We start from the raw sequence: 25,027 nt of genomic DNA, 5'->3' as shown, positions 1-25,027 counted from the left end.
TTGTATCTCTGTTGTAACACTGATGTGACAGATTTATTAGCTCATTCATTTCTGTGGATCATCTCTATCTACTATATGGGATATCTAGTTGGCTAAGCCAACTGTCAAACCTGTCAGATCATACTTCGCCAGGGGGGAAAAATTTCACTTCCTTTTTCCAACTTACACATACATGTTAATATGCACCCATATGACTACCACTCACTTCTAAATTTTAATCCTAAAATGGATGGATGGATGGACGGGGAGGAGGGGACTACCTGAGTCTCTGCGATGAGTTGCTACCTGAATAAAAATAAAAATCAGATCCTGTCCCTTTCAATATTTCTTACCAAGACTCTCATGCTTTGTTGCTGGGGAATGCCCCACTCAGAATTCTGGATTCACGCCTCTTGAGGCATCTGAGGATGGTGATGTGCCACCATAAACCAAGGGGAAATATGGCAGGGGACACAGAGATGAGAAAGGCACAGTGACTCCACCACAGACCCAATTCTCAGATCCATTTTAGGGAAGAGGGGGCACACAAATAGAAGAGCTGGGACAGGGCTCTTGGAAACCCCTCTCCCCCACCTCAGGGGTCTTCACTCCCCCTGCTTGAAGTCTAATGCTGGACAACACTCCTGATCCCCCGCTCCATCCCTGCCCCATCCCATCCCCCCCAGGCCTCAGGGACTAAGGTCTAGTCTTGGCTCCTCATCCCTGCAGCTTCCGTCATTCTCCTCCTTCAGGGATGGTACGAGCATGTGTCGGATTCAGGTTCTCTCTTTTCAGAGCAGAGACTCCTGCCAGAGGTGGCGTGGGCCAGAGGTAGCGGTCCACACACCACTGCCGCCCAGCAGCAAGAACCCTGGCCCTCCCCACTATTCAGCACCGGCACCTTTCATCCCTCTTCTCTCTTGAAAAGTGTGGATTAAAAAAAATCTTCCCGCCTCATTCTTGTTTCCTCCTTCTCTTTGCCCCTGGGCCACACATGCTGAACCAAAACTCGTCCGGGGCCACAGCGATACTCTGTCCCGATCTTCCTGTAAGTGGTTCATGCGAGAGCACACTCAAGAACTCTGCCTTCGCTCACCAAGAACGCCATCCCGATAACCTTAAAAGGCGGTACTATCTAAACAGTAGTACATAAACCTCAAAGACTGACGGTCTGTGGAGCAGCAGCACAGCCATGCTCCTGTGCTTCCTGATCGTCTCCAGCTGCTTTCAAGCTGACAGCAGAGCTGAGTCGGTGGGACAGAGCCCATATGGCCTGAAAGTTTAAAAAAATTTACCGTATCGTCCTTTTAAGAAAAGTTACGCCAACCCCCGATTCAGATTAAATTAAGCTAATACCAGTCTCTTTGATTTGGATCTAACTTTTCACAAAATTTTCTAAATGCTAATCGTAGGACATGAAGAGAAAGAACGTAAGCATCAAGCGTTTATTCATCTACTACGTAAGGGAGGGAGGGAGGGAAAGAGCCCATCTCCAGGATCACAGCCTGCAGAATCTAGTAGGAGAGGCACATGATATACTCTGGTATCTGCAGAATAAAGTAGGTATGTGCCCTGGGAAGGGGACACATGAACGGCTTTCGAGGTTCAGAGCAGAATGTGACCTGTTTACTCTCTGGTCAGGCGGGTATGTGGAAAGGGGGAAGGGGGAGGGAGGAAGAACAGGGGACAAGTGAAGAGGCTCGGCGGCATCTGGCAAGGCACTGAAGAAAGGCAAAAGATGAGGATGAGGCCAGGTTCTCAGGAGGATGTCCCACCAATTCTGAGACCTAAGGACCAAGCAGGACTTAGCCAGGTAAAGAGCTGGGAGGGGGCACGGGTTTCGGGAAGAGCAAAGAGAAGAGACAGATGACCAGGCTGCTGCAGAGCGCAGAACAACAGGGACGGGGGGGAGCCAGAGTAGAAGGGCAGGTTAGGAAGGGCTGGACCCCCCTGATTACCGGAAGCTGCCACAGGTCTTAGGACAGAGGAATGGAACTGGTCAGACCGGCTTCAGCCAGAGGCCTCAGCTGTAGCAGGAAGAAAGTACCAGATGGAAAAGCTGTCTGCCACACTGAGGCTAGCAGGAAGATTCCCGAATTGGCAGGGTGCGCCTCAAAGACTGTTATGAAGTGTGGGTGCCAAGAGCGAAGATGTTAATGCTTACAAGGACCTGACCCAAAGCAGAGGGCAGTGGACCGACGGCTCGGCCCAGGTCAGGGCACCAAGGCAGGCAGGGAAAGCCACGCTCCGACCCCTTCTTGCTGGGCTCCGAGAGGGCTCACGAGCCGGCAGTGTGACGCTTCAAAGCTGCCCAGGACACAACTAACCGGTCCCTTCCTACAACAAGAACAAATCCTTTCCCTCATTTTACTTGTTTTTGTCCTCCTATTGGTGTACTTGTTTGCAGATCTCAATGTCCTGCAGAAACCTTGAGGCTTCTGAGGGTTCTCTCTGGTTGACTTAATGAGTTGAAGCACTTTTAGACAGACCCAAGCAACACCTCCAGAAACTTCTAGGGAACTGGGCTTCAAACCCTTGAGAGGTTAAAGAATCCGGCTTCCCAGGAAAGTCAGAAAGTTCATGTTGCTAAAGAAGTGATCTGGTGAACTTCTGTCAAAAACACCCGAGCCAAACCAAACAAATGGAAGAACCGCGAAGCTTTGGAAATCTTTATTGCTCAGAAAAAAGTGCAGAATTCCTGTTTGTTGTTCCGTCTCTGCTTTTCTAAACTCTCCTCTCACAAATGGCACGACTGTGACCCCTAGGAAGCTGTCGGGTAACCATGAACATCACTGTCCTTGACAGGACCTGTTTATTCACATATGTATTTATCCAAGAGAAGAGGAATGGCCCAGTGACCTTATTATCCCTGTCAGAAGACAACCGTGGCCTGCCCTGAACATGTTCCAAACGCCCAGAGTTCTCTCTGAACTCGACGGCACATCTCCGATGCCACGGGTGGAGACCGACTTGGAGGAAAACAATTTACATAATTCTGTTGTTGGAAAGGTGCTCAACTGAAGAGGATTAACTATCAAGCTGTCATGTCCAGTGTAAAAAGCCCGAGGGAAGTTTCTCGTTCTTCACACAGTCTGTTGTGTAAGACGGAGAGCTGGCCCCAGACAGGAAGGTTCTTTCTCAGTTCTTCCCTACTGTAACTGGGCTTCATATTTAGAAGGAAGAAAAAGAGAAACCATGTTTGTTTTCTGATTCCAAGGACTCAGTCCCCAAAGGCAGACATGGAAAAAAATTATGGTTCTCAAAACAGAGGTGAAGATACACCACAGAGTAATGAACTGGAGTTCCAAGTGAGATTCTGGAATTTCCCGTGACTCCCTAGCTACATCTGCCTGCTCCCGAGGTCTCTTTCTTGATAAACTCAGAGCCTTCTACGAATTTCCCTCAAATGGGTGTACAGAGGATTAACGGGAGAAGAAAGTCGGCCCAGCACCCGTAGGTTCATTTGCAAATATCTAGGCGCTCTTTATGCAAAGGACACAGTGATCGCCTGTGCTGGGCACACACAGGTTTTACACTTCCCGCCACACGGGGGTTGCGAGCAAGGCAGGGAGCTGTGAAAGATATTGATCATGATTTCTGGAAACAGTGGGGCAGAGGGACTGTCCATTACCAGAGCATGTGCTCAGAGCCAGACAACTTAGTTTTATTTTTATATCGATGTCCCATAAGAGAAACCGAAGCATGATTGCCTTGAAAAGGTAAAAAGGTCACTTTGCATTATAGTTTTTCATGTCGGCAAAAATGCAGACAATGCAATCAGTCATATTTCTTTTAAGAAATCACTAACACCAATCAAATATAAAAAGATCACAGGGTACCATTTTGGAGTAGCAGTTTAAATGGTCACCTTAGCTCCAATGGCCCTGGGGTAGGTTTTGTGTGTGTGCGCTCATAAACAGTTCCTTTAAATAGACAAGAACTTTTACACCCAGATGAGCGCAGCCCCCTTAAAATCTTCACGCTGACCCTATACAATTATTCCAAAAAGGTTAGCACATTTAAAAACAATGGCAATCTCCCTTTCAGGATTCCCTAAGAGACGTGAGAAACCAGTCACACCACATTACTTTTTCTACATACATCAAAACACGCACTTTTTTTGGAAAAGGAAATTACACCATATCTACTGTTGTACACCTCGATCTTTTTCCATTTAATAATACATCGTAGAGATATGTGCATATACACATGGTTGGGCACACATGCAGACAGGCAGTAGGACAGAAGACACGCTGCGTGCATATTCATGTACAAACCAGTACATTTCCGATTCCCTTTTATAATAAGTCATACTTTGCAAGACACAAAATGCGATCAAGGAAGTCCGAGTTCCCTGTACACACCCAATCTGACAGATACTCTTTGCCAAGCTGCTGGTGACAGGCACTTTTAAGTGGGCTGAAGTAAGTATAGACAGAAACCAACAAAGTAACACATGAAGGAAGGAAAGACGGGCGCCTGTGGGGAGAGCCTGTCATAAACAGGAGTGCTGAAAAACTCAGCAGACCGCAAAGAGGTCACCACCCCCTTGCCCTTTATCTTTAAGGTCAGGATGTAGCCACAGCTTCCTCTGGGCCATGCACCAAATCATAGCTTTTCTTTGGAGAAAAGTGGGAACTTCAATTTCCACGTGTGTCTTTGAAGAACAGAGGGCTAAAGCAAACAGAATTCTCGAATCAGTCAAATTACTTCCGAGCTGACGCGCAAAGGCCAAGCGAGGCCTTTACCTTAGAGCCCAGCTGAAAACATTCCCGTATTATCAAGGCAAATAAGAACTCAAATGCCGGAGAACTGTGCAGAACAATCATCCCCAATATGTCCCCTCCACTGTTCCTCTTCAGAAAGACGCTGGACAGCTGCTAAGGAAATGGCTGACACCAACTCCACCTTAACTGGCAGGTTCGCTACCATCTGAAAGGCAAAGACATTTACTGCAACTCACCTCCGTCATCCAAGGGCCGTTTCTGTGCTCCGTATCCGTACACTGAGGGGTCCACTAGAGGTGTGGAATTATTCAAGTGAGGAACTGAATCAATTTTAGCAGCAATCTACAGAGAGAATCAGATTTAAATACTCAGTAACAAGTCCTGGCTCCATGTGAGGGCGAAAGAGGAGTCCTCTTAAAAGGCCTGTGGCCCCATTTCTCCCCCGACCTAGATTAACGCAAGCCATCGTCACCGAGGGGACAGACACTTTTCACTGCTAACTGAATTCTCTTTTGGCCTTAACAACAATGTCTTTAGAAATAAAATACTTCCAAACATTGGTCTTCTACAAATTAGTATTTTTAAGCCATCACTTAAAATACAGGTATACTGCATTCTAAGAAAAGAGAGGAGATCAACAATATGAAGAACTTTGTTCAAAAGCTTTTATCACAGGACTCCCTTAGGAAACAAGCTCCCCAATATTACTTAAAAGGCTGTGTTTCCTCAAACATGACAACTCGTTAGGAAAACATCCATCCCATAACTTCAACGCCTATAAAGTGATGATGTCATCTACGGAGATCTAAAATAGTAAGCTGCTCCTCATTGAAGTGTCCAAACAGTGGGGAGATGACCCTCTGTCCAGACTACTTCAGAAGGATTCCTGCACTGGACAAAGTGAGATAACCTCTGAGAGCTGTTTCAATTTTTAATATTTATTATCAGTTAAAAAAATGATCACATAGCTATTAAAACGTTTTCCCCCCAGAAACAAATGCTACGTGGGATTTATCTACTTCATTCTTATTGGAAAATTAAATGTGATCTTCATGATAAATCAACTCTTTCATTTAATCAGAAGAATATTTACAGCCACTGCTCTTGATGTTAGTCCCTAAATTAAGCTTAATAAATAGGTGTGGATTAAGGGGCAGATAGAAGGGGCGCCTGGGTGGCTCAGTCGTTAAGCGCCTGCCTTCGGCTCAGGTCATGATCCCAGGGTCCTGGGATCGAGCCCTACATCGGGCTCCCTGCTGAGCGGGAAGCCTGCTTCCCCTCTCCCACTCCCCCTGCTTGTGTTCCTGCTCTCACTATCTCTCTGTCAAATAAATAAAATCTTTAAAAAAAGGGGAGGGGCAGATAGAAGCTCTGTCCCACAGAGCAAGTCTTCAGTGGTAGTTCTCCTGAGCTTGTCCAAATGTGCCCAGAAGTCTGAGACCTTCTGGGACCAACATAAATGACCTTAAACAAATAAACAACCCAAGATAATCATGACACTGAAACCCCAAGGCAGGACTTAAATGTCAGGGATCCAGGGTCAGGTCTCTCCCTCCTCTTTACTAGTTCTGTGGTGTTGGACAAGCCCCTCTCCTTTCCGCATGAGATCCGCTGGGTGTACCATCACCTGCCGCAGAGTTTGGGGAAAGCTAACAACATACTCTCAACACAAAGGAACTTTGTATACTAGAACGTGCTTCACAAATAGCACGGCTGTTAAAATAAGGCAACTCAAAAAAAAAAAAAAAAAGGCAACTCATCCAACCAATGTCAAGTGCCTACTATGTGCTGGGCTCTGTTCCAGGCACTGGAGTTCCTGTGGTGAGCAAGAATAACCAGGCCCCGGAGGGGCACCTGTGTGGTTCAGTCGGTTAAGTGTCTGACTCTTGATTTTAGCTCAGGTCATGATCTTATGAGCTTGAGCCCCTCATCAGGCTTTGCGCTGGCAGGGAGCCTGCTTAAGATTCTCTCTCTCCACCTGCCCCTCCCCAATTCTATTTCTCCCTCTCTTAAAAAAAAAAAAAAAAAAAAAAAGGAATAACCAGGCCCCTACTCTGAATCAGCAGTCAGTGGGGAGTAACAGGGACACAAGCTAACCAATAACTGATCATTTCAGCTGGTAATTAGCATTATGCTAATAAGAGAAGATAATGACGTAGCATGCTTTGGAGAGCTACCTGAAACAGGGTGATGAGGGAAGACCACTGTGATCACGCTAGGTCGTGTGATCTAAGACCTAATGGATGAGGAAGAGCTGGCTATCGAAAAATCTGAGGAAGAGCATTCCAGGCAGAGGGAACAGCCTGGATAAAGGCCCTGAGGCAGGAGCCAGCCTGGTAGGTATGAGCCCAGAAGAGAGAAATCAACGTCACAAGAGTAGAGGGAACTAGATGTGTTCCAAGACACAGGCAAGGGCTGGTTCCCTAGGGCTCTAGGTCACGGTAAGGGTTTGGAGTTCATAGGAAGGGTGACAGGAAGCATCTTCGAGGCGTACTTGGGGAAGAAACATGTTTTCAAAAGGTCCCCTTGACAAGGAAAATAGATCCTAAGGAGAGAAGAGTAGGAAGACCATTTAGGAGATATTCTAGATCAGGAGTTAGTAAACTATGGCTGGTGAACCACTTGCTTTTGTAAATAAAGTTTTTATTAGAATCCAGCCACACAGTTTTTTCGGTTGAGGAATTGCACTGAGACCATACGGTATACAGTGCCTAACACAGGTTATTTATTATCCAGACTTTCAAAGTCTGCCAGTCCCTCTCTAGGCTACAGATGATGGTACCTGGATAGGTGCTTGTTTAAAAATATTAGTAGTAGTAAATAATTAAAATATTAAGACTGCTGATAGAAACCCAACCTCCTATATCCAAGAGGCCATTTGCTCTAAAACAAAACACGGTACAGGTCTTGCCTAACAGCATTCTACCACTGACTTTAATCTTGCTTTCCATATTTGTTTTGGATAAGTTTATGGAAGGTTGGCTACTTACTTAAGATGCAAAAGTTACCTTTTAGGACCCAGCTGGTAAAGCAGGTAGATTAAAAGGTGAGAACACTGCCTTGGCTTGTGCCTCACGGAGACTCTTTCATCTGCCACAATAAACTGAGCGGTAAATGACTGACGTGGGGTTTTTCAGGATTATTGGCCCAGCTGCTTTTAAAGACAGCCCAAAATGTTCCCAGCTGACCGCAAAGCACAAAGAAAGGGGTACAAGGGCTCATGATTATCAGTGGAGTCCCCCAACAGTGTGCATGCCAAACCACTCCCAGACACAGACCCCCAAAACATCAGCTCGACACATTAGGCACACTCCCTGCTGCTTTCTGATGATACTTCTTTGCTTCCAGATCTTTTTCCTTTCTTCCCAAGTAGTTACAAATGTTATTCCTGAGTTTTTAGCCTTCCTTATAATTTATACAGTATGTTTCGCATGTTGCGGGAATGTCATTTTTTCCCAAAGCTGATAGCTAAAAATGTTACAATAGTTTCCTGTTCCTGAATTTGATTAAAGGCTGAGGCTTTCAGATTTGTTCTTAAGTCATGTTTACTTCAGTTATCTGTAATTTGGGAAATTTCCACTAAGAGAAAAGCCGTACACACTACTGCTTAAGAGGTGTAGCTCTGACTCTGAAGTCAACAGACTGCATCTGAACCCGGCTAAACAAATGTTAAAAAGGAGTTTAACAAGACAATATACAATTGTATCATAACTTACACCGATAGTACATTGTACATACAATATTCTGTAAAGAAACAATGTGTTCTTTCATTCATACAAATGCAAACCTTACTTTATTTTTTAGGTAGGCTCCACAGTGTGGAGCCCAATGCAGGGCTTGAACTCAAAACTGTGATTGAGACCTGAGCTGAGATCAAGAATTAGACGCTTAACCGACTGAGCCACCCAAGCACTCCCAACCTTGTTTTAAGAAATGATTTTAAATATCCACTAAAATAATGAGTTAAAATTTAGTGAGTGTTTACTGCGTGCTGGGCACTCTGTGAAGAGCATTTTATTTATTTTTTAAATAGTTAAGACTTTTTTTTTTTAAGATTTTATTTATTTGAGGGCGCCTGGGTGGCTCAGTCGTTAAGCATCTGCCTTCGGGTCAGGTCATGATCCCAGGGTCCTGGGATCGAGCCCCGCATCGTACTCCCTGCTCGGCAGGAAGCCTGCTTCTCCCTCTCCTGCTCCCCTGCTTGTGTTCCTGCTCTCGCTATCTCACTCTGTCAAATAAAGAAAATCTTAAAAAAAAAAAAGATTTTATTTATTTGAGAAAGAGAGAGCAGCCCCAAGCAGGGTGAGCAGTAGGCAGAGGGAGGAGCAGGTTCTCTGCTGAGCAGGGAGCTGGATGAGGGGCTCGATCCCAGGACCCCGGGATGATGACCAGAGCCGAAGGCAGGTGCCCAACCGACTTGAGCCACCCAGGCGCCCTGGGAAGAGCATTTTAAATATTCTATCTCATTTATTCCTCACAATGATTCTCCAGGAGGTTGGTATTATTTCCATTTTACAAGGAAAGGTGAGGCTCGGAGCAGCTGAGGGCCCTGTGCAATCACACGCCTCCCTAAGTGGCAGGAGCCCCATTTACGCCCGGCTTGCCCAGCTCTAACCTATGCCCTGACCCACAGCACTAGGCACCTCCCTTCTTCCACCTAATACTCTATTACACATATTTCATTTCCCAAGGACTTAAAACCTAATGATTTCCAGGGCACAGAGCTCAAGCAATTCCTCACACTGTAACTGATTGCTCTGAAGGGTACCTGCTTCAGGGAAGTGAGGTACATTCTCAGCTAATAATGGTGTGGGACAGAAAACGAGAGTCACTGAAGCCAGGATAGTCCAACAAAACCAAGGCCACTCCCGTCCTTGCCCTGAAGGGACTCTGCTGCTGATTTTTTAACCACTGGATTTCCTTTTCCCCCTTTTTTGGGGATGAGGCCAGGAGGAACATCTGCCATCTCACTACCTGTGCTATTTTAGGCACCATAAGAGATGAACTATAAATCAACATCACAGACATTTGACCTCGATTCTGAATAGTTATTGGAAACGAGGAGGAGGGGAGCACTGAACCAGGAGTCAGTCAGTCAAGGGTTCTGGTTTTCCAGCCAGCTCTTCCAATGTATGACCTTAGGCGAGACCTTCAGTGGCCTTGTTCCTTGGGGTACTCACCTGTAAAATGCAGGGATGGACTAAATCAGTGTTTTCCAAAGAGACGTATGTAGGCATTTTGGGGAGGTGCATGGATAAATGTTTTTAAACTTCTGTGTGTGTGTGCGTGTGTGTGTGTGTACACACACACATATATATTTTACAGTTATTTAAACTTATATGTGTGTGTGTATATATATGTTGTTTCTTACAGTTAACTTCTATGCATGGCAAAGTTTTTCACTTACAATAGTGATTTAGTTTCCTTTTAAAAATATTTTAAATAAATCCAAATTTTAAAAACACTTAAAAATATTAAGTAAACAAACACTGAGGGTTCACTGATATGGCAAAAATCATAAAGGTGGTACACAAATTAAGCTTAGGAAACACAACAATTAATTATTCCCAGTGCACATTTTTGCAACTAAAATTCTCCAACAAGTTTCATAACCGAAGTAGTTCACCTTGTAAATCCAAAGAAGCTCTGTGTATCTCCACAGCTTTACATTTATTAAAACATTACACTCAACAGAAGCCGGCAAAGCCATCGGAATGCCACGTCATCCACATCCTGTGTCCATACTATTAAATATAGCTACTGTTGATTCTCACGGATCCAGCAAGCAGACGTGAAAGCTCACATGACCTCCTAGGGAGCAGGAACCCAACTTGCTTCTTGGGAACCTGTGCTCCACGGTCACCTGAGTGATCCTGCCTAGGCCCCGGAGAATACATGGGCTGGACAGAAAGTCTCTGCTGCCCACGGCAGGAAGACACAGTATGTCACCCGCACAGTCAAGCCCAGTGGCTGAGATCAAGTCGCAGATGGCAGGTTCTGGAGTCCTGGTGCACAGGAGCAAGTCCCAGTTCTGCTTCCCACTACCTGAGAGGTCACACTGAGGGCAGTAGTGTATCTGTAACAGACTGACTGCACGCTTGCTAAGTGCCTGATGGTGTCCTCAGTTCATCTCCACGGTGACCTTATAAAGTAGCTACTCTTCTCCCCCCCCCAAAAAGTAGCTATGCTTCTCATTATTGGGGTATTGGGAGCCCATCTGCGTGGAATTACATCCATGGGGATAAGGAGACAACAATGTAAAGCACCCAGAACAATGCTGGGCACATGGTAAGAAATAAGAAATGTTTGCTATTTTAATCTTTTATTGAAAAATAATAATAACACAGAAAAGTACATAGATCATAAGTTTACAGGTCGCTGAATGTCCCCCACGCTAAAATACCTCTATAACCAGCAACAAGATCAGGACACAGAACATTACTGGGGCCCCAAAATCTGCCTCACACCCCCTTCAGTCACTACCTGCCCCCACCTTCCAAGGGGAACCTCCTAACTTCTAATATTAGCTATTAAAAAAAAATTATTACAACCACCAATGACCTCCATTTTCCAGATGAAAAAACTAAGGCTTAAAGAAGTTAAAGAACTTGCCCAGTCGCTAAGGTAGTAAATGGCAGAACCAGAACTTGAACTCACATGGGCTGAATCCAAAGTCTTTTTTTCTTTTTTAAGATTTTTATTTTATTTGAGAGAGAGAGAGAACACAAGCAGGGCAGAGGAGCAGAGAGAGAGGGAGAAGCGGGCTCCCTGTTGAGCAGGGAGCCCGATGTGGGGCTTGATCCCAGGACCCTGGGATCATGACCTGAGCCGAAGGCAGACGCTTACCTGACTGAGCCGCCCCAGGCGCCCCAAATCCGAAGTCTTAATAAGCACTTCACTGTACGGTAGCCCTCCCCGCATCCATGGGGGGTACATCCCAAGACTCTGGACACCTGAAACCGCAGACAGTACCAAACCCTCTATGTACTGTTTTTTTCCCTATACGTACATGCCTATGATAAAGTTTAACTTCTAAATTAGGTACAGTAAGAGATTAACAATAACTAAAAACAGAACAATTATAACAATATACTATAAAAAACTGTTATGTGAATGTGGCTTCTCTATCAAGATGTACACTCACTCTTCTTGTGATGATGCGAGATGAGCGGCAGAGGGGCTGTGAAGTACCGTTAGGCTACTGTTGACCTTCTGACAAGATGTCAGGAGGAGGATCAACTGCTTCTGGACTGCGACCGAGCACAGGTAACTGAAAACCCGAAAAGCAAAACCGCAGATAAGGGGGGACTACTGTACTACCCCCTGGGGCCTTTGTGACCATCAAATGAGAGAACATATATGGAAGCCCTTGCCTGGCATCCAGCGCAACAGGGGCTCAATGAATGCCAGCTATTGTTGTCATCAGAGATGGGGCCCCAGCTGACCCTGCCCTATTTACTGGCATTAACCAAAACAAGGAATTCTATATGCCAATCAAATAAGGCACAGCTCTCCAGAGTAGCTTTTCCGGACAGCTTCATGCCACCCACATTTGGGCAGAATTAAATACTCCCTTTTCTGCATTTGCAAAGCACTTTATAAACTACCTCTAAATAATGTAACTCACTGAGGAAGTTATTGGTTATATTGTCTCCCCACTATAGGGAGCTCTCTGCATGGGAGACCTGTCTCAGTCCTCAGAACCTCTAGGACAAAGGTTTTTTTTAACTGGGAACTCCGGGGCTTAGCTTTAGAGAATTCACAAACCTCCTGAAATTACATACAAAACTATTTAAGTATTCCTGTGGTGAGGTTCAAAGTTTTCAAGAGTTTTAAAAAGGTCCGTGTTCCTGAAAGTTAAAGTGCAACTTCCTTAATGCATAGCAAAGTGCTTGACACACAGAAGGTACTCCTTAAAGGTTTACTAAATTTAAAGTGGATCTGGAGAAGCCCATCTGAAGGCAAAATGCTAGGATGACCAGCTGAGGCTCTAAGCTGAAATGCTGCTCCAGCCAGAACCTGCAGAGGCCCCAAAGATGACATGTCCATTCGTTTTCTACCCTACATCCCAGCTAATTCTACCAGCCTCCCCTCGGTGTGTTGTTCAGATTCTGATGCCTCAGAGATGGAAAGTTACCCAGCTCCCTCTGTGAAGGAACCAAGTCCTTAGAACGCAGAAAACAGTGACCCAAGAACAACTCTGTATATTAACTATTTGTGTACCTCTGAGAAAACAGCTTTATTCCCCTTTGGCTCATCATTTTCAAATACAAGATGAGAATCAGAACCCTGGTCCTATTTCACCTGGCTCTTGTGAGGACTAATCCCACAATAAGATGAAACCAGCTGCAAACCCGTCTGTCTTATCTTTGCGCTGGCCCAGCATCCAGGCAGGAGGCCTTCGAGTCAGCAGATCTTCAAATAATGGCAGGCAATCCGAATCACATCACTACTTCTATTAACACTACTCAGTTTCGCAAGTGATTTGCTATTAGCTGGTATGAGGATAAAAGTACAGTTTATGCCTCTAAAAGAAGTACTGGCTATTCTTTCCCAGGTGTCTTTGTAACAAAACTCTAAATGCAAAACATTTTCAAGAGACGGGACTCTGTTAACAGAGTAAAAGGATTGCACAGAAAAGCTGGGGAAAGGGGAGTTTGAATACATAGCCAACATAACGTAATAGAAAGCAAAAGAACCAAAATGATATGGCCAATTTTTTTTCCCTAGATCCAGCTAGATGACAGCTCGGAATGTTCAAGGGCTTGAAGGAACTATTGAGATTATCTAGCTCAACATTTCCTGAAATTTGATCTGTAGAATGTGACTTGGTTTTATGAAAAGACAGTATGAAATTATATAACTTCAGATTTACAACACACCTCCCAAACTCCTATAGGACTTAATACACACAAGCATATTAAAGGTTCTGAGAAGTCCTGCATTAAAGAAGCTAATTCACCTTTACCTGACCCTGAATTCCCCAAACGTATCAGTCCATGAATCCTTTTCCATGGAAGATCCATGAATAGCCTGTAGATCAAGAGGTGGGAATGGCCGACCCAGCCCAAGGTCAGACAGCTACTTGCAGGAGGAGACTCAGGTCTCCTCAATCTCCCTACACCGTTCTTTCCATTAGAACTTTCAAATAAAAACCAGAGATGAGGGACTCACAATTTGGAAAAGGACAAGGGGAAAAAGCTGTTGATTAGGCATCCCAATGGCAACCCAGAAGTCAATGCCCCGTGTAAAGGGGCAGCTGCTAGTCAGCTCCTGCTGAGTATTGCCGTTCCAAAATGTGGGAGCAGTGTGGCCAGATCTTTTCTTGAGAAGCTAGAGATCTCAATTTCTATTTGAAATCATTCTAGTTTCTAACTGGCATTGTGTGGGTTAAACAAAGCACGCCTGCAGGCCTGCTGTAAGCCCTCTCCAGCCCATGGGCCACCGGTTTGAGAACTCTGGTCCAGGTAAATTTGTATCTGCAGAATAAATGGGACTTCGGGAGAAACCAAAGTCTGACGCTACATATGCGCTATCAGATTTTAAAAGAAAGCTAAAGAAGTCTCCGATGAAAATGAAAAAAACCTTAGAAACACACAGTGGAACATACTGTGCATTTACTATCTACTTTTCAATACCGAATAGGAAGTTCAATACTTCCATGAAAGCAGTGACCCAAATGGGCTCAGTCACATCAGCAAAACCCTTTAACAAGGACTTGCTCTTTACAGAGCACTCTACTGGGTCCTATCAAAGCAAAGATACAGGAGCAGCTCCTAGATTTCCTGCAAATATTGGTTTTCTTCAAATGTCTGAGAAAGCAAAAATGAATGGAGTTAGTCCCTCATGAATCAATGACCTGAGCTACTTGAGCTGGGTGTGTAGGAGATAATCTCAGTGGCATAGAGCTGAAATCAATGGGGTGCTCAGCACATTTGCCATGAGTCAGAAGCATCATGTATTAAGGAAGCAAAGGCAGTCTCTCTCAGGGAGCGACCAAGAGCCAATGAACAAAGGCTTTTTCTTTTAATGGTGGATGCACATTCTCGTAAAGGCAATTTTGTGCGTTGTACACAGCACACATGCCAAATCACCTACTGCTTAGACTCAAAGCTCGAGACAGCAGCACTAGCAGGCATTCATGGAGAACCAAGGACATTCTGAGACCCCATGCCAATGAACACTTCCCAAAATAAAGTGCTGGTGAAGGATAGGTTCTAGGCCTACGGAACTGTCAAAAAGTTACTTCCTATTGATTCCACAAGGGGCTTGGTCACAATCATTTGGGTGCTGAACCACCATGATGCCCAACTCCAATTGGCACCCATTACACTGTATTTATGTGAAGAATACCCCGGGGTTGTGCAACACAGAGGCACTGACTGGGTCTAGAACAAAACAGGGGCTTAAAGTCCTGAAAGCATTAGCAGTTAGGCAAGAGAACTTCCTTCTACTTAGGTGATGACTGGCAGACAGCTGGTCCAACCTGGGGAAGGCTGCTGGGAATCTGTAAGACACCGTGGTGTTATACTGTCCTGTTAGCACACACATGTGTGCACTACATGACAGGGGCTGCTGAACCACCAGCAACGGGCTTTCTGGGAACATTTTTGTTTTTAGAAAAAACAAACCAAACAGAACAGAGTTGTACCTACTTATCCATCATCTCTATGAGGTCCTCTGATAACCTAGACAGTCAGGGTACAAGTGCACTGTGGCCGCAGAACAGGATGGCCTAGCCTGTCTGGCTCTGAATCCACATCCCACCCTTCACAGGATCCGGCTCTCTCTAAACGATGAGTTTAAAAAACTTGTTTTTGCTGACCTGCCTATGACTTGGAGGACTGAACGTGTTTTTTTAATACCCAGCAGTCTTAAATCTTCATCAGTGGGACTGAATCAGACCACACTTCTACACTTGTATGCTTCCCTATGGAATGGCTGTATTATTCGTTTGTGCCAAGCACTATTAACTCACTGAACTTCACGCTGCTGCGGAAAATTTTACATTTTACATGACATCTCCATAGACTCTCTTTTGATCTAGGAATACCATGCTCAGAGGAAACGAAGAGTAACAACTGGTTCCCTATGTTGGAAAGAGTCCAAAGGATATGCAGGAGTCTTCAAGATGCCAGGCAGGAAGCTTAGTGGATTAGGTACTGGGCTCCACATAGCAGACTTATTAGAAACTGCAGGTTCAAATCCCAGCAGGTTCGATTCAGACTCTGTTACGATCTTCTAGATAAACTGAGCACAAGACAGCTTATTGCTCCTTAAAAAACCCATGAGGGCTTTCTAGGCAACTGCTGGTGTTTATGAGGACATGTTGTGGGGGAGGGGGGGTAGCTTCGCAATCATTGAAATACAGAAATACCTTATCTTTTATTTCCAGTTACTAGAGAGAAAAAAAGCACATTTCTGCAACATGCCATGTATACAATGAAGTAGAACCATCATCATCTGAATGCCCCAATATGAGACCCATTGAGGTGAGCTTTACTATAAAGCATACAACAGTTTCAATTTCTAATATTCCATTCTTGCCCAATGCAAATCTATAAATAAACCTAAAATTACTCACAAACCTGTTTTTTTTTCTTTAGTTTTTAAAGGCCATCAAATCCTTGGAGATAGTATCGACCTCCAGCTGTTAATATTCAGAAGTAATACACTTACAGCACTGTCTCCATTGGGCTTATTACTGCTCCAGTCAATGGTGCATTTCAGAGCTGGGAACATTTCCAATGAAGTTTTCTTTGCTAGTAGTAAACACCACTGCTTCAACAATCCACATTAGGTCAGCATTTAACAGAGGGTCTCCCTCCCTCTTGAGCAGGTTGTCCAAGAATATGAGTTCAACCACTGGCTCAAGAGAAGCAGAAAGTCTTCTCAATGGTTCAAAATTCATTTTATGTTCAACTACAGGCCTTCTGCAAACTGAGGATCTGAGCTCTTTAGGGCAGTGACTATAATTCTTCCTGGATAGAGAAGGCCAACAGGTGATTGTCACAAATCAGCACAAAGCGAAAGCCATTACATATTAGTAGCCAGTGAGAAACAAGGTTCAGGACCCTGGACTGTAGAGGAGAGCAGTGAAACACGCCGGCAAGCAGGGTGGTGCAAGGGGAGCTGGATGGCATGTTCATCCATTACAGCCACTGGTTGGCTCTGAAGTCTAAGTAAGATGGATACTCACTATTGTACCGGTTGATGCCTAGGCAGTAAGTAACAAGTCATTGGATAAAATTTTAGGTGGAACCACAGGTTTGGAAAGTTCTGGGATCCAATATAATGTCTACAGGAGCATCAGTATTAAAATGAAAAGTCAGTATCTGGGAAACAGGTAGGGTTCCCTCCCCTGGAATACTGGAAAGAGATGTAAAGACCATATCTTCAAGCGACCAAGTGGAGACCTTCTTCTAATACAATGAGTCCTGTGGCTTTCTGTTAGGAATCAAGCAGTAATTAGTTATAGCCCAACTTTTAAGGTGTCAGTTAGTACGCCTACAATTAAATAGGAAGAGACGATGAGTATAAGACACTCAGCAGCAAAGGTTTAAGTGTGAGAGCTAACTTGTAAGTTTTACACACGATACAAGGACATGCTCTGCTCTAAGCACCATGCCAGAAGCCAGAGTATTTCTGGCAGGTCCCACATTCATTCTCCAGGGAAGCCTGCAACCTCTTAAAACCCAACTTATTTAACTCTGGCAAAATGCACGACACTGTCAGATGGTAAGGTGTCACTGCTGGGATGAGTCCCTATCACATTCTCCCCGAGAGAGGAACTATCGTCCCTCACGGATTTCTACGTCTTGTGGTCCACCCACACCTATTTAACATCTTCCTCTCTCCTCTCTCCAAGAGTAACTTCAAAAGTAAAATACCCTCGAATTCCTGCCACTCCACCCTCCGAATACAGGAAGTCCGAAGACGATGTTTTCCAAGTTTTAAGAAGCTAAAGGGCCTGAGACGGCCGCTTTCTGTCTACACCCGGGTCCTCACCGTGAGCTCCCCAGCCCACCCCCCGCCCCGCCCCGCGAACCTCAGAAGCCCACGCTGGATGCCCTGCAGGTCCAGCCCGGGCGTGGGGGCGCGGTGGGGCCAACCGACCCAGGCAAACCTTCTCCCAGCGGCTGCGCCTAGGAGAGGCGCCCGACAGGCTGGGCCTGGGCCTCGCGGTGGCGCCTCATCCCTCGGCTCCTCCGGCTACAGGAACCCCAAGAAAAGGCCGAGCCCGGCTGAGGCGTCAGCCCAGGCTGCCTCCCGTCCCCAGGCCCGACCCCCTCCTCCCCATCGGGCCCGGCCCCGCCTCGGGCTCCCGTGCTCCCGCCAGCCGGCCGCGCCCGTACCTGCCGGACCCGGTGCAGGGCGTCCACGAAGCCCTCGGCTTTCATCCCCACCGGAGCGCTCTGCCCCTGCACCAGCTCCGCCATTACCGCCCCCGCCGCCGCCGCCGCCGCCGCCACCGCTCGGCTCCCCAGTCCGGCCTCCAGCTCCGCTTGGGGACCCGTAGCCGGAAAGGGAAAGTCGCCCCACTTCCGGCGGAAGGGAAGCCGGGACGCTAGACGCCAGAGGAGCCGAGCCTGTGGGGCGGGGTCAGGGCACGTGATCACGGTCCGGCCGGAAGTGGGGGCGGGGCCGCGGGCGCGTGGGCGTGTCCAGGGTGGGAGGTAGCTGTCCGGCCTCCGGGAACAGGTATCTGTTCCCAGACCAGATCTGGGCCGGGCCCGTGGATGATGTCGCAACAGGCCCTAAGGCTCGGATGTGGCCCGAGGTGTCCGGCTGTCGGCTGTTTGAAACCCAGGGAGGAGTGGTGTAGCTTTCCCAAGACAGCACCAAGCAGTCTTGGTTCACCAAAAACCTGACCCTGGCAGCCCCTCCCAGGAATGGCCATTGATTTAGAATACTGGGATTGAGCTCTTTGAAATGGCACCGTGAGGACCGAGGGAGGCTAGAGGGCAAGGGGCAGCACCACAAAATGTCAGTTTCCCCAACGTTTGCAGAGAGAACCGGGCCGGAGTTCTTCAGATTGCACGGAGGATGGGTCAAGCCACACCTGGGGTTGCCTGGCGACACAGCTCTGGAAGGACGCTCCCAATGGAAAGTCCTCTTACACACGCTTTCTCAAACCTTGGGACTCTGGGGAAACAGAAAATAGAACAGGACCATCGTTGCTTCCATGCTGCTGAGTCAAAACCCTACTGCAAGGTGCCTTCTTGGAATGCTTAAGTAAATTTTTCTTAATGGTACTAGCTAGGTATAGATACTGCAAAGCAAGGGAAGGAATCTTAGCGCTGGAACACACTTGAGTTTTTGAGGTGAATCTTACAAATGAGCAAACAAAACCCCCAGAAAAGAAACCAAGGCTTTGGGACTTTGACACACATCTTGTTAGTGGCAGGTCCAAGTTGGGGCTCCCATCTTTTGATTAACAAGATTGCCCTCACGATTAATATTTCCCAAGTCCTGTTGTGCCAAGGAGCTGGATTTTAATGGAGAATCATGTCAAGCATTTTATGCCCCTCTTGAAGTTAGGAAGGAAGATAAGCACTAGAAAGGAAATTAAGGAGTGCCTGGGTGGCGTGGTGGGTTGAGCATCAGACTCTGTTTTTGGCTCAGGTCTGGTCTCAGGGTCGTGAGACTGAGCTCAGTCTTGGGCGCTGCGCTCAGCATGGAGTCCGCTTAGATTTTCTCTCCCAATCCCTCTGCCCCTGTCCCTTTATAATAAAATCTTTAAAAATAAATAAAAAGGAAATTAAGAAGTAAAATATAGTATGATTTTCTTTGATGATCCTTTGTGTCAGCATGCTAGGAGAGCTTTGGGTTTTGGAAAGAAGTGTGGAGAATAACTGGCCAATAATCAAAGAGTAGTTCTTCATTTGTTAATGACTTCACTACCAGACTGTGAGTTCCTCTAGGACAGAGACTGGGTCTTATTTTTCTCTGTTCCCTAAAATTTGGCACATAGCTGCAAAGAAAACTTATTTTGAATTGAATAATGCCAAATTGGAATAATTCTTAGGGTATGGTAAAATAAAAGAATTTGGCAAAACTGTAACATTGAAGATTATCACTTTCAGACAAAATGTTTCAACCCATGTAGGAAAGCACATAGTTGGCTGTGTTCCAGTTTCTGGTGAAGGGCTGTCATGAGGCAGGACCAACACATGTCAACACACCTATTTGTGGTCCATCATGGGTGTGTTCTGTTTTAATTTTGCTATGTTTGTAAAACTCAAGGATATGGCATCAACCTTCAGGAATGGGGATGATTCTACTGACCTAATATCATGACATTTGTGTTATGAATATTTTTTTAAATCAGAGGTATGTTAATTAATCCAAATTCTAGCTGGCTCTCCCTATGAATATGAATAGTGAAAACAAGGTTATTGGCCCAAACTTAAAGGCATATTCCAAAGACCACAGACTGCCTAAGTAGGAAGACAAGGTTCTGATTCTCCCCCTCTTACTGGTTGAATAACTGGGTAACTCACTCATTTCTAAGGGCACAGAAGAGGAAGGTGACCCACACCTGGTCAAGTCCACTGTTATGTGTTCTACTAACGAACCGGACTTCATCATCTTAACATTTATCACAATTGATTTTAGGATTGTATTTTTTTATTTGACAGAAAGAGAGAGAGACAGTGAGAGCAGGAACACAAGCAGGGGGAGCAGGAGAGGGAGAAGCAGGCTTCCTGCTGAGCAGGGAGCCCGATGCCGGGCTTGATCCCAGGACCCTGGGATCATGACCTGAGCCAAAGGCAGCCACTTAACAACTGAGCCACCTAGGTGCCCCTATCACAATTGATTTTAAATCACTGTGCAATTATTTATTATTTGTTTCTTCCACTAGAATAAAATTAATAGTTTAGCTAGTTACAGAACTCTGGATTGTAAATAATTCTTCTTTAAAATATTGAAGGCACCACTCACTGTCTCTAGCATCTCGTATTTATTAAAACAGCTTTATTGATGAAAATTTGATATAAAATAAACTGCACATATTTAAGGTATATACTTTGATTTTGTTTCACATATTTATATACCTGTGAAGCTATCATTACTATCAAGGTCATGAATGTATACACCACCACCAAACATTTCCTCATGTGCTCTTCTGACTCCTCCATCTTACCCTTCCACAATTCTCCAGCCTCCACTCCACTAGCCTCCCCAACCACAAACAACCACCAATCTGTTTTCTGTCACTCTAGATTAGTTGTAATTTTCTAGAATTTTATATAAGTGAAAGTACATAGTATGTTCTCTTCTGAGTTGTTTCACACAGTGTAATTATTTTGAAGTTTATCCATGTTGTGCTGTGTTTCAACAATTCATTCCTTTTCATTGTCTAATAGTATTTCACTGAATGGATATACCACAATTTATTTATCGGCTCTCTCACTCTCTTTCTTTCTCTCTCAGATAAATAACTTAAAAAGAAACCCCCAAACCTTGAAGTTGGAATGGGAGGTGGAATGGAATAGAATATTTGCTGGGCAGGCAAAAGTCAGTGCCTGTCATAGAGTTGCACAAAGAACGAATTGGATTCATATTTGTTCATCATATTCTTGTTGAGGAGCTGAAATTACTCTTATCTCTTATCCTCTCGTCCTTTCCATAATCTTTGTGACTCAACATAGATGAGCATCAGATCCATTTTATAAGTGGAGAAAGTAAGGCACAGGGAAGTCAAATGACATATCTAGATTCCCAAGAGAAATTACTGTTTGTGTTCCCAGCACCATGTATCTGGTCCATAAGTGACATTGAAGTATATTGGGTGGATGAATCCCAATTTATCAAATCTTTGAGTGTTATCACTTGGGTAGAGTTTCCTCCCAATGCTCTGTTAGAATTGAAGTTGTATCATTGGTTTCAGCCAGAGCTGTTCCCCTCCTTGCCGACAATAGGACAATTTCTCTAGCTCATTATTCAGCTCTCACCCTTGATGGATACATTGGCTGGATATAGAATCTTAGATTGGGATAATAATTTACAAGGCAGGGGCGCCTGGGTGGCTCAGTCATTAAGCGTCTGCCTTCGGCTCAGGTCGTGATCCCGGAGTCCTGGGATCGAGCCCCGCATCGGGCTCCCTGCTCGGCGGGAAGCCTGCTTCTCCCTCTCCCACTCCCCCTGCTTGTGTTCCCTCTCTGGCTGTCTTTCTCTCTGTCAAATAAATAAAATCTTAAAAAAAATAATAATTTACAAGGCACTCCTTCATTATCTTCTAGCAAGCATTGTTGCTGTTGGGAAGCCTGATGGTATTCTAATGTACAATCCTTTTTGACTTTTTTCCTCCCTTTCTCTGGAAATCTATAGAATCTTCTTTTTTTCCCCTCAATGTTCTAAAATTCCACAGTGGTGTGTCTTGGAGAGTGGGTCTTTTTCCATCCTTTATTCTGGCCCTTTCACTGTGGAAATTTATGTCCTTCAGTTCTGAGAAATTATCTTGAATGATTTAATTGAGGATTTCCCCCCAGCACTTTCTTTATTCATTGTTTTAGAGCTTCTATTATTATTTGGATATGGGACCTTCTGGGCTGGTCTTCTAATTTTCCTATATTTTTTACTTTCTCTTTCTCTTTCCTCTTCTTTCTGGCTTATTCCCTCAATTTGATCTTCCAATCTTTCTGTGGCATTTTTTTTATGCTGTCATGTTTTTAAATCACAAGAGCTCTTCTTTGCTCTCCAAACAATCCTTTCTTTAAAAAATAACATTTGTTTCTTGTATTGTGGATGGAATACGTTTTCTTATCTCTCTGAGGATTATAGTATTTTTTGAGGATTATAGTACTTTTTTGGAAGTTTATTCACTGCGCATAGTGTATGTTGCTTGTAGGTCACTGTTCCCAGTTATTTTATGTATATATGTATGTATGCGTGCATGCATGTAAGTGGGCATTATGGTCTCTATCTTTCATGTTACAGACTTTGCTCAGATGTTTCAGAATCCATGGTGGTCTGCTCATGCCTCTGGGTAGGTGAGAATTGTGACTCTGAGCTTTACTGTAGAATGGTCCAGCTGGGGTGTTTGTTGGGCAACCCCCAGTGTCAGCATCTTTAGGCTGTTCCTCTTGGGCATGTTAGATTACTTATAGAAAGCTATCCCAGTCTCCTTCCTGGAGACCAGAGCACCTATTTTAGTTTAAGTTATATTTTCATTCCTCTGATTATTTTACTGATACCTGTGTCCCTCACATGACCATGAGCTTTGGAGATGGTGGCCCTGTGTCCATATTGTTTGCTATTGTATCTCCAGCATCGAGCACATAGGGTATGTTCAATGAACAATTATTTCTATAAATTAATGAATGGACTCTTTTGGCAAGGTCTTTTAATCCCTGCTTTATTATTTTGTATTATGAAATATTTCAGATATACAAAAAAGTAGATAGACTAATGCAATGAACGGCCATTCACCCAACACCAACATAAGAAATCAGCACTACGGTTGCTAGTGAAGAACCTCTGTGACCCTCCACCATCCTTTTCTATTCCTTCCCTCTCCAGCGGTAACTGTCTTCCTGAATTTGGTGATCTGCATGCTAGTGGATGTTGTATTCTTGTATGTATATATAGTGAATGCTTTTAAACATCATATAAATGGTATCAAACACTACGCAATTTGAGTCTTTTTTTTTTTTTTGGCCCCACATGTATTTTTGAGGTCTATCCAAGTTCACATATGTAGCCATATCTCAATTACTTATACTCCATTCCACTATATGAATAAACCAGAAACTATGTATTCTTTCCCCTGTGGGTAACCATATAGTTTCCTTTTCTCTGTTACAATGTTGCAACAAGTCTTCTCCAACTTGTCTCTTTGCATATGTATTTGAGAGAGTCTCTAGAATACATGCCCAAAGGTGAAGTTGCTGAGGGGCCAGGGTGAGTAGAGGACATGCCCCTTAGCTTTGCTCGATAAAGCCAAATTGCTCTCCAACGTGGAAACTATTTCTCCAAAGTGGGACACACATTCCATCAGTTAAAAATGACCTCTTGCTACTCCGCATCCTTGCTGACATTTGGTATTACCACAAGTACTATTTTTTTGAACTCCAATGAGTTAAAAATTTTAAAATAAATATTTAAAATTTAATTTTTATATCATGGTAAAAGATACATAACATAGGAGTTACCTTAATTTCAACCACTTTTAAGTTTACAATTCAGTGACATTAAGTACACTCACGATGCTGTGTGACCACCACCACCATCCACCTCCAGAACTTTTTCCTCTTTCCAAACTGAAACTCTGTGCCCTTTAAACACTAACTCCTCATCTTCCCATCTCTCAGGGCCTGGCACCCACCACTTTACTGTCTGTCTCCATGAACTTGACTACTCTAGGTACCTCATGGAAGTAGGATTGTATAATAGTTGTCCTCTTGTGTCTGGCTTATTTCACTGACCATAATGTCTTCAAGGTTCATCCATGTTGTAGCAGGGGTCAGAATTTCCTTCCTTTTTAAGGCTGAATGACATTCCATTGCATGCATATACCACATTTTGTTTGTTATCATCTGTCAAAAGACATTTGGGTTGCTTTAGCATTTTGGCTATTGTGAATAAGGCTCCTGTGAACATGAGCGTACCAATATCTGTCTGAGTCCCTGCTTCAATAAAATTGAATTTTTTATTTATTTTCATTTATCTGAGAGAGAGAGAGAGAGAGAGAGAGAGAGCAAATGGGGGGGGGGAGACAGGGAGGACAGAGGGAGAGAAACACAAGCAGACTCCATGCTGAACATGGAGCCCAACGTGGGGCTCGATCTGACCCTGAGATCATGACCTGAGCTGAAATCAAGAGCTGGTCACTCAACTGACTGTGCCACCCAGGTGCCCCTCAATAAAATTGAATTTTAATTTATGTTCTTTTCTTGGGATGAGCCCATACCAGCTTTCTAGGAAGATAAGTCCCTTCAGGGCTTACCTCTATTCCTCTCAGCACTTAGTATATAGTGAGTACTCAGAAAATAATGGTTGGCTCATTGGTAGAAAGAGAAGGCTGTATTCACCCTTAGTCAGTCATGGTTATGATATCTGATGTACCTACCAGGCCACTCCCTAGTTATTCATGGGGAGGTCCTGAGACAGAGTCTCACCAAATGTCATGTCTCTGTCTAGCAACAGGAATTACCCTATAGGCCACACTCCCCAAGCCAGGACTAACTATTCGGGGCTTGGTTGTTATTCTAGCAAAATAGTTGCCACTTGAGATAAGAGGAGCTTTATTCATCAAGGGAAGGGAGTCCAGGCATAGCACAACCAAATACCTTGACCTTTGCCGTTCACGTTTTACC

At 44.6% G+C, this 25,027-nt stretch overlaps 1 protein-coding gene across 3 annotated transcripts in view; it reads right to left on the bottom strand.

Moving 5' to 3' along the window:
• Window positions 1-18,232, bottom strand: part of FUBP3 (far upstream element binding protein 3) — a 50,491-nt gene extending 32,259 nt beyond the window's left edge. For all 3 annotated transcript variants that reach the window (XM_028090512.2, XM_028090514.2, XM_028090513.2), the window contains exons 1-2: window positions 18,062-18,232; window positions 4,943-5,048 (exon numbers count right to left, since the gene is read on the bottom strand). In XM_028090512.2, coding sequence (XP_027946313.1) covers window positions 4,943-5,048; window positions 18,062-18,145 — 190 coding nt within the window. In that variant the 5' untranslated portion in view covers window positions 18,146-18,232. The remainder of the gene's footprint in view (window positions 1-4,942; window positions 5,049-18,061) is intronic.
• Window positions 18,233-25,027: the final 6,795 nt, after the last annotated feature.

Source organism: Eumetopias jubatus, unplaced genomic scaffold (assembly GCF_037043125.1).
Source record: "Eumetopias jubatus isolate StellerSeaLion01/CBP00866 unplaced genomic scaffold, mEumJub1_p1.0 scaffold_15, whole genome shotgun sequence".
Taxonomy (NCBI): Eukaryota; Metazoa; Chordata; class Mammalia; order Carnivora; family Otariidae; genus Eumetopias; species Eumetopias jubatus.
Note: the sequence above shows the minus strand (reverse complement) of the source record. Positions and strands in the feature narration are given on the sequence as shown.